General features: G+C 46.9%; 1 protein-coding gene across 3 annotated transcripts in view; it reads right to left on the bottom strand.

Annotated features, from left to right (window-relative positions):
* Nucleotides 1-15440, bottom strand: part of LOC144781146 (protein-L-isoaspartate(D-aspartate) O-methyltransferase-like) — a 274370-nt gene that overhangs the window by 83132 nt on the left and 175798 nt on the right. For all 3 annotated transcript variants that reach the window (XM_078659811.1, XM_078659813.1, XM_078659812.1), the window contains one exon: nt 1422-1526. In XM_078659811.1, the coding sequence (XP_078515937.1) occupies nt 1422-1526 (105 nt within the window). The remainder of the gene's footprint in view (nt 1-1421; nt 1527-15440) is intronic.

The following is a 15440-nucleotide window of genomic DNA, read 5'->3' as shown; positions in this document are numbered from 1 at the left end:
TGACTAAAGTGGCATTCCTGGAAAGAGAAGGATTTTCCAGTGCTTGCTCGAAAGTGACACAAAATACAGCCATCACAGCCTACCACCAAACATGTGTCTGAGGAAAGGTTCAAGAAACATCAAGACATCCTAGTAGTTCCAATAAAGGAACCTGGGTATCTTCACCTATGCCCTACATTTTGTGCAGCCACACTAAACCTCCAAAATAGATTCCTGTGCCCACACAGTGAAGCACACCACACACACACCTCATGCCACCTTCTGTATGCACAGAGTAGGCACTCTCCCCTCTTGTACCACATGATTGTAGCAAAATAAATTAATTGCGGAGCACTAACAGGAGAGGCCAGGAGGCATATCTTCTCTGAAGGTGCTAAGCAAAATGGGCCTGTTCTTTCCACGAGAAGTCACTCTCAAAACGGTGAGAGGACAGCAGCCTCTTTCCAAAAGGAGAAGTGAACTTTGGGTAGCACCAGAGCTGCGAGGGTCATTTACATCCCACTAACAGCCTTTCCACAAATGTTCATTTATTAAATCTTCATTTTTACCCCATTCACCTGGATGTTTCCTCTGTTCTACAACACACTTCAACAGGTAGTCAAGTCAGTTCCTAGTTACAAAAAACAAGGATAACACGTAGATGTTTCACAGTTCAAAGCATCCTCGTTTGAAACTTGCCACCTCTTGTCCCTTGCAGCTCACAGCACTATCTTAAGATACGTGAGGCCTTGCCAAGCAAGATTCTCACTCAGCAGCTACTGGAATGTTGTCATGCTTTATGGACCGGATGTCTAGAGCGCTATAAACCTTGGGGTGACTGCGCTCTGTACCCAACAGTATTTACAAACCATCAATTAGCATATCGATAGAATACCTTGAGACATTATAGGGCCATACTATGTTTCTACCCAATTCAGACTTTCATTATTATTCATTTTTTGTTCTATAATGAGATGCATCTGCACCTTCCTTACCGATGGCCTGGGTCTGGGTCGCCATATGATCGCATGGAATATATCGCATGGCCATAATACTGTATCAACAGCATCAAACTGCCACTACATGTGAGGCAAGTATATAACTACTGATACTAATTACACTTTTAATACTTACCTTCCAATGTAGTGGCAGCAGTAGGTCGTTACTGCCAACTGCGTTACATTAACACACTGTCCTATGGCAAATGCCAGACAGAGCAAAGAGCAAAATTGGAGGGTCGTGTGCCCTCCAATTTTGCCATCTGTGACATTGCCATCTGTGTCTTGCTCTGGTTTACTATGTTTATGAGACAGACTGCTATGAAGACATAATTTATGTAAGTAATTGGAATATGCTTTGTATATTTAAACAGACATGCTCTTGTAGTTTCACCCACTTTGATAGATCTCTAGGTTTGATTATGAAATGCTCTGGGTGCTTACCATTCGAGCAAAGCAGGCTGTCAAATATCCACTTCCGGAGCCAACGTCCAGTGCAGAGGCTCCCGCCACCAGCCTCTCTTTCAGCAACTCCAGCGCATGCGCATGCTGCAAAGATACGGACATTCAACACGTGGCAACTCAACCTTTAAACAACTGAGCATGCGCCCAATCATAAGGGGATTTCAACAGGTCAATTAAATAACAGTTTCATTACTTTGTTTTGCAAATGACCCACGTTTTTCTGATTCACAGCATGTTGGCAGCAGACCCATCTATATCAAAGAACACACATTAATTGTTTGATTGAAAAGATTAGAATAAAGTACTAACAGATCCTAGCGCCATCGGACAAACATTTCCACGTGTACTGTTTCGTTATCACAGATTATCAGACTGGCACGTGCTGAGCTCAGTAAGAGATGGAGGGGGCGTTCTGAAGGAAGGTGGCTTCTGAATTGAGATTACATATTTGTCAAACACATTTTGATCTCCAACCCTAGAAGAGACCAATCAGAGGAGGCGGTTGCAAAACCATCCTGAACTGTCACAAAATTCTGCACCCGACTTCGTACCCTGACAAGACCCTGCTCCTCTACAATTGCTTTTGTCTTATTCGTGTGCTGCCAGAGGAGCACTTATCTGATTACTATTCAATGTTACCTCTTGTACGGTACCTCCTAGTCACGACATGGAACTGTCCTCTACCTGATTCTGAGTGGGCCGGTGTTCCAGCTCCTGGTTTTCCGAAGTGTTGGAACAGTACACCCTATTTTTTTAATGTTTTTTTTAAAAGTTTTAGTTCGAGATACAAAGAAATAAAATGACAGCAGTGCATTTACACAATAGCTGTACAATGCTTATACCTCTCCCCAAAGTAATCAGGAAAAAAAGGGAGGGAGGGAACGGGGGGGGGGGGAAGGGGGGGTAGCCACCTAGCAGCAGTACTGGAACAAATGGGGATCCTGTAGCAGGGATTTAAATCATACTCTAGGATTGGGGGGGGGCAACAAGCAGTGAACTTAAGCCTTGGCAATGCAAGATACACTATAAATCTAGTGAAACAACAGTTAATCTGCCACTCTCACGTCAGGAGCACTATCCTCGTGTCCTCCACTCTCTCCCCAACTCGCCTACTCAAGTACAACTCCAGGGGGGACTATATATCTTTAGGACATGACCTCACTAGCATCAATTCCCAATAGGCGGTTAGTTGGTCTTGACAACTCGCTGCATCGTTTATCCACTCAGCCATCTGCGGAACCAGGCGGCGACCCCAATGCATCGCCACTCGCCGTTAAGCAAGCCATAGCAGAAGTGCGCGGTCAGGTTCCGCACCTCCGGGGGTACCTCCTTTTCTTATCCCATCACATTCACAGTAACACTAACCTAATAGACCTTGAATATGGAAGAAGAGATAGTGATGAGCAAGGCAGAGAATTGATGGCAAGAGCCAAGCCTAGTCAGGGATCTGGCTTGGCCCCCGCAGTCAACATTGGAGCCAAGCCAGCAACAAAATAGTCAGGTGCAGCCTGAAAATAATATTTTGAAAAGCATAGAAATTGTATTAGTCATGCTAAATAGATCCATTACTGTCCACTACAATGGGTATCACTACATCGAGACTGCCTTTAATTTGCAGGTAAGTTAGGTCTCTTTCTCCTTCTATAAGTAGCGGCCCATGTTTGGGACGACTGTCAGGGCTGGCAGGCGTCGGGTCGCAAAGGGATGGGGGAAAAATAAAAACTTTACCTTCATCCAGCCACCTTCCGCGTCACGCTTCTCTGCTCCGTTGCTTCAGGCACAGGCTCCCAGAACGCACTGTGGCCAATCCTGAAGCTGCTCTTATGTAAGAGCAGCTTCAGGATTGGCCTGAGTGCCCCTGATTGGGCTCCAGGACAGACTGGAAGTCTGTGCCTGCTCTCTCCAACCCCAGCAATGCCACTGGGTTTGGAGAGAGGTTCACTGAGCATGATGGTTTAGCTGGCCTGGAATGGCTGGCCAAACAATCATGCACAGTGAAGGGAGTGCACTACCACTCTCCTCAGTGCAGTCATACCCAGGCCCCGCCCCCAAAACTCGACAGGGAAGGAGAAATAAAATTAGGGTAATTTTTTTCTTCCTTTCCAGACGCTTTTTGAGGGGGTGACGCTCCTCAGTCATAGTGGAGAAGCTGCAGCTGCTTTCTATCCATCTATAGAAATCCCTCCCTTTTTACATTTATTAGGTTTCGCCTGGCGTTTACTGCGCAAGCAGTATCGCGCAGGCGAAATCTTCTGATTTTCAGTACGGGGCTTTCACCCGCCTCTCTCTTCCATTGGCTAGCTCCATAAATGGAGGCTAGCCATTGGAAGAGAGATCTGTCAGTAATGATCGGAGCAGATTCGTGGGCGTTCCGGTGATTTTTTCTCGGTCCGCCCCTTTGCGAACGTCATGCAGCGGTGGGTGTTTTCTGTTTTTTTTTCCCCAGGATGTTTGCGGCCGCCATTTGTTTCTAGGAGCTGGGGCGGGTGGGTGGGTTCAGGATTGGCCTGAGTGCCCCAGATTGGGCTCCAGGACAGACTGGAAGTCTGTGCCTGCTCTCTCCAACCCCAGCATTGCCACTGGGTTTGGAGAGAGGTTCACTGAGCATGATGGTTTAGCTGGCCTGGAATGGCTGGCCAAACAATCATGCACAGTGAATGGAGTGCACTACCACTCTCCTCAGTGCAGTCATCCCCAGGCCCCGCCCCCAAACTCGGCAGGGAAGGAGAAATAAAATGAGGGTAATTGTTTCTTCCTTTCCAGACGCTTTTTGAGGGGGGGACGCTCCTCCGTCATAGTGGAGAAGCTGCAGCTGCTTTCTATCCATCTATAGAAATCCCTCCCTTTTTACATTTATTAGGTTTCGCCTGGCGTTTACTGCGCAAGCAGTATCGCGCAGGCGAAATCTTCAGATTTTCAGTACGGGGCTTTCACCCGCCTCTCTCTTCCATTGGCTAGCTCCATAAATGGAGGCTAGCCATTGGAAGAGAGATCTGTCAGTAATGATCGGAGCAGATTCGTGGGCGTTCCGGTGGTTTTTTCTCGGTCCGCCCCTTTGCGAACGTCATGCAGCGGTGGGTGTTTTCTTATTTTTTTTCCCCCAGGATGTTTGCGGCCGCCATTTGTTTCTAGGAGCTGGGGCGGGTGGGTGGGTTCACGTATTGGCTTGTTTCTTTTACTTTGAAACAAGCTCGTTTCAGTTTTGGCCGAGGAAATTTCTCCCCGTGCCTTCCACCCCCCTCCCAGTCCGATGCCTTCTCCCTCGCCCGCTGCCCCCCCCCCCAGCCCCCTCCTGTCTTCAAATGCTCCTTTCTTCAACAAACTCGTCAGGAACCTCCTGCAGCCTCTCCCTGCCCTGCCAGAGCTGAGGACACGCAGCCGCTGCCCTCCAGCCCCGCCCCGACTGCTCAAAATATGTGCCTGAAATAGCGGTGAGCAGACATTAGGTGCAATGTAGTTTGTGCCTGGCTTGAAAGTTCCGCGTTTAAAGATCCCGTTTAACTCTGTTACGGACCTATGATGCCGTCTCACTGTACACCGTGAAAAGGTCCAGCCAGCCACAGCATTTACGGCATGCTACATTCTAACTTTACCAACCAGCTCTGAGCTCTGCCTGAAAACGTTCCCCAAGACCTGTGGTGTGACCGTGCTGTACGACACACTCCCGAAGGTGCTTTTCATTTGGTGCGCTTACTTTTGTATGTTGCGGAATAGCGCTTTGTTGGCTGCCACACTCCTGAAGGTGCTTTTCATTTGGTGCGCTTACTTTTGTATGTTGCGGAATAGCGCTATGTTGGCTGCCACACTCCCGAAGGTGTTTTTCATTTGGTGCGCTTACTTTTGTATGTTGCGGAATAGCGCTATGTTGGCTGCCACATTTTTAATAAATGAGATCTGGCTTGCTTTAGAAATGTATTGATAAGGCTGCAGGAGAGCAGGTCCTGAAAAGCGCGGCCCAGATTTATAATGCCCCTTCTGCCCTACCCCCTCTTCCTCCAGCTCCCAAAACCTTATAACTTCCCTGACTGTGAACACATGCTTGGCATCACCTCCTCGTCTGTCTTCCTCTCATCAGTAATAACATGGGGGCGTCACTGACAATAGTGCAGCAGGTGTGGTGGCACCGGGGTCCAGGGGTAAGAGGGGTCCTCTGCATCCCAATTGTGGTTGCTTTTGCTGCCAAACAAGGGCATGGGGTGTTTCCCAGCTTGCATTGCACCCTTGCTAGGCCCCTACTTATCTTTTTTGATCCAGGGGTTTAGACTTTAAATGATTCACAAGCAGCCGCTTTCCAATTATTGACCCCACTGTAGTGCCATATAAATGGGCGATGCACGCGGCGCTATAAAAAGTTCCAGGTGAATGAGTCAGCGTTGCAATGCCTTATTTGCCGCTAGTAAACCATCACATGGCCCGGGCGTAGGGATTTGGGAGTGTGCTGGCAACTCTTCCCTAATTACTCAGAAATGATTAGTGGGCGTTGCATAGCGACCTTTTGAGGACAATGTGTGTTTCATCTCCGGACCATGGACCATGAAAATAATTACAAGTAGGGAAGCCAAAAACCCGAAGAAGAATGGCGGCAGCGGCAGGCTTGTACACACCGTCCATCGACTCCATTGTCCCTGCCTGTTTCTAGATAAGACAGAGCCGGCGCGCGACGTCACCTCGTGAACAAATCGTCTACCAGGGTAGCTCATGGGGTTGTAGGACTTCTACCTAAAGTCTGTGAAAAACGCACATCCATGGTTGACACAGGATGTGACTAGACGGGTCTGCTAGCCCTGATCTTAATGTCTGGTGGACACTTGACATTACTGCCGCCACACTAGGGTGCTCTAAATAAGGATTGGATGAAGCTATCCACCTTTCTCTGTGATTGGCTGTGAGTGCTGGCAGTCACCTTGGATAGGACAGGGCATGCACCGCTCTGCAAACAGCAGCGCGGCCTGCATTTTTGTGGCACTCTTTAAGAGAGCAAATTGTGTTCTTGTGCTGATCATTTGTAGCCTGGAGGCCTGTTTCAAGTTGACAGCCAGAAGCTCGAAGTATGCCTGAAAAGACAGGATATTTTAGGATATGTAAGCTTGAAACCTGCTTGCATCATCACTCACTGTATGTCACTCTACATGCCTCCCCGGAAATCCAATCTGCATCCAGTTGCAGGATTGCCGGAGACTGTCTGCATCCCTTCTACTTCACCCTGTGGGCCCCAAAGGGAACCCCTTCCATTCCCACCCTCGACTTATCCTTGCTCATCTTCCATATTTGACGGATATTCACTCTTTACTACTCACTCTTTAATATACACTAACTACTCAAACTTTACTACTCGCACTTTAATACTCACTCTCTAAAACTCTCTATTACTCTATAACTCACTAAATTTATCTACTCACTCAACTACTCTGTACTCACACTACACTATTCACAAAAATACCTAATAACTACACTACTGTACACATCACTACTCACTCTCTATTAATAACTTTATTACTCTATGTCTAAATATAATACTCTGACCCACTCTCTACTCCTCTAGTACGCACACTCTCTAACAATAACTACTCACTTTTACTCACTACTACTTACTCTAATACTCACTTTCTCATACTCTTGTCACACTATACTAATCACTCTCTACAACTATAATAACTCTATAATACTCACTCTACTACTCTCATCTCCAGCACTCCCTACTACTCATTCTCTAATACTCACTCTATACTACTCTACCATCAAATAACTATAATACTCACTCTCTACTACTAACTCTAATACAACTCTTCACTACTCACAATTAAAAACATTAAGTTATTGTCATTATCAATTAGATGCCATTTACTCATCAGATTTACACAACAACATATACAAGAAAATTTGTCATGAGCAATGACAAAAGCTCTAACTTTTACAAAAGCGAAACCGTTGCATTGTAAATGCTTGTTTTTAAATTGGGGTAGACCCTTTTTTCGTTACGGGGGTAGGTGGTGCTGTGGGGGGTAAACTCTTCCCGACTCCCCCCTTGTTTTTCTTTTATTGCACCCCACCCAAAACTGACTATAACTTGTGCACCTCCAACACAGTGTTTTGAACTCACTAACCACACAAAGGCCCTAATTACGAACACCGTAATATGATGCGACCACGCATTGTGCAGTTGCAAACTTCCATTTCGCTATGGGTGCTTGTGCTGTGGGTGGTTTCCACCCGCAGCATAAGCTCCCATAGAGAAATGAGAGTTTGTGTAAATCTCTGCAGCGTGCGGCAGGCACCTCACAGTGCATGCCTCGCGGTGCAAGGATTTACAAGGGGGAAACCATAGGTGCCCCCTTGGCTCCCAACCGGAGGTCGCAGGGAGAAGGGGGCCCTGCTAGGGGCCCCCAAAGTCCCTTTTCTGAAAGGCTTTCCATGTCGGAAAGCCCAACATGGAAAGCCTGTCTGAAACAAACATCATAATCCCAATGGCGGAAACGCAGTCCGTAGGGATATGTTGCAGTTTCCGGCTGGCCAAAGGGCTCCTTGAGCATGTTGGAAGCCAGCTGGAATGACCAGTTTGACTTCCGACCACCTACATTGTAATTTGGCGGTGGGAAGTCAAAACAGGAATGTCAGTCGGAAAGCCTCTCAATGAACTATAACTCTTGCCATCCCCATGCACTGCTTATATACCCTTTCAAATTACATCACTTACTCCATGTTAAATTATAGCATTCATAACAGGACTCATGACATTTAAAATTACATCATTTATGAAACCACGGTAAAGGGGCAAGTTATAGTTCATTTAGTGTGGCTACCGAGTTCAGAACACTGTGCACAGAGGTGCACGAATTATAGAAAATTTATGTGGGGTGCAAATTATTACTTAAAGTTAAAACTATAACTTTGGAATTTCTTAGGTTGTATAGCTTAAGTTGGTTATATATAGACATAATAAATTAAGTTTTCCTAACTATAAAAAATGTTTATATCTATATATATATATTTTTTTGTGTTTGTTTTAAAAAGCGGAAAGGAGAAGAAGAGATAATAGCCCACGTTGTGGGAGCAGTGCAATTATAGTCAACAACTGTAACATAGCAAAGAGTACAATAGCAGTCTCATCACATGAATGAACAATTGTTACTTACCTGTAAACAGGTGGTTCTCCAGTATTGGTGTCTTTCATAGATTCACATGCTTGAATATTCCCCGTCGTCGAAGTGGGAGTCCCACGGTACATAAAAATAGCAATAATGCTAATATAACATAAGTGATAACATAATACATAATAAAATAGAGATAATACATACTGTAAAAACCTCTACAATGGTACTTCCATAGGAATACATTATAAAGAGAAAAACTCATTTGTAACATATCAGTGTCATTATGTTAGTCCAAACTGCAGCCAATCAGGCTCAAGCACCCTCTAGAACCTTCTCCTCAGAAGCTCAAGCCCTCAGATTTTCGTAGCACTAGTAATAATAGCGCATGAGGAGAAGAGAGCCTCTGAGGGGAGGACGGGTGGGTCGCATGTGAATCTATGAAAGACACCAATACTGGAGAACCACCTGTTTACAGGTAAGTAACAATTGTTCTTCTCCAGTATTAGGGGTGTCTTTCATAGATTCACATGCTTGAATAGAATAGATAGCAGTAACTCCTTAGAACTGGGATTGCGAACAGATTCTCAAAGTTGAAGGCAAAACATATAGCTTAAAAGCATATAGCAATCACAGAAAGAAAAGGAGGAGGGAACAGAGGCTCACCTTATTTAAAGAGATGGCGAAGCACTGCTTGCCCCACTGCGGTTTCCGCTTCGTTGATGGAATCCAAACAGTAATGTCTGGTAAAGGTGTGCCTGCTTGACCATGTCCCCGCCCGGCAAATCTGGTGTAGAGGCACCCCAGCAAACAAAGCGGTGGATGACGCCATCGCTCTCGTCGAATGTGCCTTTACTGAACACTGTAAAGGCTTGCCAGCTTGTTGGTGACAGAAGGATATAGCTGCTGAGAGCCATCTTGCAATTGTTTGTTTTGTCACTGAGTGTCCCCTCCGCATCCTTCCATATGCTACAAACAGTTGATCGGATTTGCGGAAAGGGGTAGTCCTTGAAATGTAAAACTTTAGACAACGTTTGATGTCTAAAGAATGTAGTCGTTGTTCTGCCGGTGATCTTGGATCCGGGAAAAAAGTCTTCAAGAAGAAAGGTTCGTTCAAATGGAAATCAGTAGGCACTTTCGGCAAAAACGAGGGATTGGTACGAAGAGACACTCCATCGGGTTTAAATTGTAAATACGGAGGCTTGATCGTGAAAGCGTGAAGATCGCTTACACGACGAGAAGATGTTAAGGCCAAAAGCAATGCAACCTTCCAGGTAAGAAACTTGATGTCTATCCTCTGAATTGGCTCAAAAGGAGGCTTCATAAGCTGTGACAACACCACATTGAGGTGCCATGCCGGAGGAGGGCGCCTAATAGGAGGAAACTTCCTGAAGAGACCTTTAAAGAACTGTCAGGTTATTCTGGATGAGCAGAGAGACGTTGAACCATCGTGTCGAAAACGCGAAATAGCTGCTAGAAAGACTCTCAAGGTGGCATGAGAGAGACCAGACTGAGCGAGGCTCAAAAAGAAAGGCAAAAGTTGCTCCAGAGTGGAGTTGACTGGATGGATATCGGATGCAGCGCACCAATGACAAAAACGCTTCCACTTTAGCTTGTACGCTTTAATGGTTGATGGAGCTCTAGCAGAAGCTAGAATGTCTCTGCATTCCTGGGGCATATCTAAATTTGCGAATTCGATGTATTCAGGTTCCATGCCCATAACTGAAGCGTGGTTGGGTCTGGATGTCAAATTTGACCTTCGTCCATCGTCAGGAGGTCTGGACGTGGATGCAGATGAATGGGAGCGCATAGGGATAACAGAAGAAGTTCGGAGAACCAAGCCTGTCTGGGCCAACGAGGGGCGATCAGGATCAAGTGGCAGGATTGCCTGCGCATCTTCCACAACGTTCTCGGCACCAACGGGATTGGAGGAAATGCATAAGCAAACAGGCCGCTCCAATCCATGAGAAGGGCATTTCCGCTGGACTCTGGATGGGGATGCCAGCTCGCAAAGGCGGGGCACTTCCGATTTAGTGGGGTTGCAAAAAGGTCTATCATGGGATGACCCCAACGGCGGAACACCATGTCCAGAGTAGGCTGATGTAATTCCCACTCGTGAGTGGATGACGTGGACCTGCTCAGAGAATCCGCTAGGATGTTTGATACCCCCGGCAGATGGACCGCTGTTAAAGAAATTTGATGACGAAGAGCCCAATCCCAGATCCTTTGAGCTAGCCGAGACAATGGCTGAGATCTTGTGCCGCCCTGTTTGTTCATGTAGTGCATGCTGGTGGTGTTGTCCGTTTGAACCAGCACGGACTCCCCCTGCACTACGGGCAAAAAGGATCTGAGCGTTAGGAAGATCGCCATCAACTCCAGCCTGTTGATATGCAAGGTTCGTTGTGCCGTCGTCCACTTGCCCTTGATTGAAAGGTCCAGGAGATGAGCGCCCCAACCCTCCATGGATGCATCTGTGGTCAGCGTTAGATCCGGAGACTGGACTAGAAACGAAGTTCCTTCGTCTAGATTGGATGGTTGTTTCCACCAAAGCAGACTGTCCTTCATGCGGGACGAGACTCGTACTAGGTCGTTGAAAGACCCTGACACTTGGCGCCATTGCAGGTCCAATTCCTCCTGTATAGGGCGAGTGCGCAACCTGCAATTCGGGATCAGAGCGATACAGGACGATGCCATCCCCAGAAACGACTTCAACGTCCGCACAGAAACTGACTGCTTTGAACGGATGAGGGTGACCAGACGGACTATCTTTTGCTGTCGTTCTTGGGAGATGAAGGCTTTTGACAGGTCCGTGTCTAGAATCGCTCCCAGGAAGTTTCTTCTTTGCAACGGTGCAAGGTGTGACTTCTCCATGTTGATGGTCAACCCCAGTGACTCGAATGTTCTGCAGGCAGAGACATGTGTCGTGAGCCAGCTGTTGAGGGGATGGGGATTTTAGAAGGCAATCGTCCAGATAAGGAAAGATTTGCACTCCCTGAAGACGCAGATGAGCCATGACCGGGGCCAAAACCTTTGTGAAGACACGAGGTGCCGATCGTAGGCCAAAAGGTAGCACCTTGAACTGGTAGTGCATGTGCCCCACTTTGAACCTCAGAAATTGGCGATGCTGATGGAGAATTGGCACATGAAAATAGGCGTCTTGCAGGTCTATTGTTGTTAGGAAATCTCCGCTGCAGAGAAGTCGCAAGACTTCCGATAGTGTCAGCATGCGGAAAGATTGTTGTTTTAGAAAGAAATTGAGTGCTCTTAAATCCAGAATGGGCCGCCACTCTCCCGTCTTCTTGACAATGAGGAAAAACCGTGAGTAGAAACCTTTCCCTCGCTGAGATATAGGAACCACTTCGACTGCACCCTTTTCTATTAGAAGACGAACTTGATGTTGCAATTCCTCGAAATGGGGAGGTGGCGGGCCTGATGGAGGAGAATCTGGAGGAAACTCTGTGAACTCCAAGGCGTGACCCTTGCGTACAATGTCTAATACCCATTGGTCCGATGTTATCAGAGACCATTGGGAATAAAACTGCGAGATTCTCCCTCCAACTCCTTGCGCAACCTGAAAGTCATTGGCGTTTGTTGGTGGAGCCCCTATAATTAGGTTTTCCTCTATAGGGCTTTGACTGTGGCTGACGATTAGATTGCTGGTTGGAGTAACGCTGATTTCCTTGATTGTACTGGCGGTACTGTGATTGTCCTCCTCGAAAAGTGCTTGAAGACGAGCCTCGTCCACGTGCACCACGAAAGGGCTGCTTTTTGAATTGTAAGGATCCAAGCGACTTTGCCGTATCGGTGTCTTTCTTTATTGATTCAAGTGCCTCATCGATGTGAGAGCCGAAGAGAGGCTCACCGTCATATGGCATGTCGAGTATCTTCGACTGGACCTCTTGTCGAAAGGATGTGGACTTAAGCCAACCCTGACGTCGGAGCGCCGCAGCACTGGCAAGGATACGAAAACCAGTACTCGCCACATCAATCACACAGTCGATCATTTCTTCTGATGCCCTCATGCCATCTTGAAGGATCTGTTGCGCCTCTGCTCTGGACGCCTCCGGTATCAGTGAAATTAGCGCAGAAAAATCCGACCACATTTGCCGGTCGAAACGACCTAAAATGGCCAACGCATTTGCGGCACGGACTGATGTAGACGCCATGGATGAACATTTTTTCCCAATCGCATCCAAACGTCGACCCTCTCTATCAGGTGGAGCAGTGATAGGAGTTGCAGGGTTACGTGATCGTCGTTGCGCTGCCTGGGTTACCACTGAATCCGGCTTAGGATGCGAGAGCAAACAAGCGGGAGAACCAGCTGGAGCCTTATATTTCTTCTCCAGGCGAGGGAGTTGAGCAGGCAAGGAGTTAGGAGCGTGCATGATCTTTATACCCTCTTTCCATACAAATTCGATAATAGGTATGGTGTGGACTTGTTTATATGGTTGGTTTTTAAAATCATAGAGAAAACAGTCTTCCTGTCGCTGAGCTCTCGGTAATTTAAAGCGGTCCGCCGCTTTATTCATCAAAACATGGAAGCTAGCGATGTCAACCGGAGGTGAATCACCGGCGTCTGCCTGCTGAGGAGAGGGAGTCTGCATTCGATAATCATCGAACTCCGCCATATTTGGGTCCTGGTCCTCATCAGTATCCTGGGGTACTTCCCCTTCCTCTCTGTCCGACTCCGCCTCATCTTCCGCAACTTGTTGCGAATTTGTGGGGATAGCAGGACGGGGCCGTTCTGGTTGAGCAGCCTGCTCTGAAGAGTGCTGAAGGTGAGTAGGCCCTGGTGTCTCAGATGTAGCATGGCCTGGTGTACTCTGAGGTGTCGGAGGAAATCTTCTATTGTAATCGTCCAGCATATGCTGGAGGTTGGAAAATAAAGATACCGGAAATGTTGCCATCGGAACTTGTACATATTGTTCCTCTTGTTGGTCACCGTCCTCCTCCTCATCGTCCTCAGAACTCGTGTCCTGACATTTAATAATCAAGTCCGATGGACTATGGGCATCACCAAGGACATCGTCCCCAATAGATTCCGTCTCGTGGTCAGTAGCCATCATTGGTGAGGGTGGCTGGAGAGTAGGAGGTGGTAATTGGAGAGTAGACTCCTTGCAACTGTCCATAGAAGGCAAAGGCACTAGGGGCATAGTGGCGAAAGAACCCATTCCTGGCGTGGAACCTGTGTGTTCCTGTTGTGATCCTGAAGGTAAAGACAAAACTACCGTTGACTTAGCCGGTTGCCGTCGACGAGCCAGTTGTTCCTACGGCGGCCGTCGACGATGTAGCTGTCAGAGACGGTGCCTTCTTAAAGGTAGTCGTCGACGACGAGCGTTTTGCCTCAGCCGTCGACGGTGCCGTCGTCGACGGTATCTTCGTCGACGAATCCTTGGATGTCATCTTCTTCGTCGACGAAGCCTTCGTCGACGGTAAGAGAGTCGTCGACGAGCTGGTCGACGGAGCTTTCGGCGTCGACGGGACCTTCGGTCGACGTGGAACTCGTCGTCGGAATCTTCAACGTCGACGATGATTTCTTCGTCGACGGCAGTTTCTTCGCCGACGAGACAATTGGGATCGTCGACGAGACTGTGGAGATTGAAGCTCTCGTCGACGTGCAAGACGTCGACGAAACAATCGTCGACGATGAGGAAGCAGACGTCGTCATCACTGAAGTCGTCGACGAAGACACCGCAGCCAACCTCGTCGATGGAGTGGTCGTCGACGAGCCCGTCGACGACCGCGGTGTTAGAAGTGTAACAACACTTATAGAGGCTGGAAATGACGCCTGAGAGCCAGGTCTCGTGGGCGTAGACACAGAAACCACAGGAGCAGTAGGTTTTACTTGTGCCACTGTCAAGGCCAACTTTTTCTTCTTCAAAAAAGGAGAAGGTAACTCCTGAACACTGCCACGCTTAGAAGCAACAGTAGAACAGCCTGACTGGAAACTCTCTGCGTCTGATAAAACTTCCTCTTTATCCCGAAGGCGCTTCAACCACAGAAGAAGACGACCTTCCCTGTCTCTGAGAGTCTTTGCTGGAAAAGCTCTACAAAATTTACAGTCAGCCACCTTGTGTTCTGGATATAAACAGTAAATACACTTTTGGTGGGGATCCTTTTCAAACAAACGTAGCTTCCGACAGGAAGAGCAAGGTCTAAACAAAGACTTCTTACTTGACATCTTGGAGAAAAAACAACTGAAGTAATAGAACTTGAAGAAAACTGAGCAGAGCTCAGGGAGACTCCCTTCACACGACGTGCGGTAGAAAATCTGAAAGGCTTGAGCTCCTGAGGAGAAGGTTCTAGAGGGTGCTTGAGCCTGATTGTCTGCAGTTTGGACTAACATAATGACACTGATATGTTACAAATGAGTTTTTCTCTTTATAATGTATTCCTATGGAAGTACCATTGTAGAGGTTTTTACAGTATGTATTATCTCTATTTTATTATGTATTATGTTATCACTTATGTTATATTAGCATTATTGCTATTTTTATGTACCGTGGGACTCCCACTTCGATGACGGGGAATATTCAAGCATGTAAATCTATGAAAGACACCCCTAATACTGGAGAACAATGATTTAAAAATGCAATACAGATAAATAGGTAGAATAAAACATTTTTTAAAAATTGAAATGACGGAGATAGCATGTGAAATCATTAAACAACAGCTTTTACAATTATTCTTCTCTTGTACCAGGTTGCCTCTAAAAATGTACTAACAGCAAATACAATTAATGGGGAGGTAGCACTTTTTAGAATCCTAAGAGCAACCTGGTATAGAGTTATTCCCATAGCACAACATAAGGGGCGTATCCATTTGCTGCGGGAGTTCAAATAGTCGGAACAGAAAAACAATAAATGGAATTCATTTTCATCGCCATGGCCACACATCGGACAAAAAATAG

The sequence above is a fragment of the Lissotriton helveticus genome, chromosome 9 (assembly GCF_964261635.1).
Source record: "Lissotriton helveticus chromosome 9, aLisHel1.1, whole genome shotgun sequence".
Taxonomy (NCBI): Eukaryota; Metazoa; Chordata; class Amphibia; order Caudata; family Salamandridae; genus Lissotriton; species Lissotriton helveticus.
The sequence above is the reverse complement of the archived record's forward strand: the minus strand, read 5'-3'. Positions and strand labels throughout refer to the sequence as shown.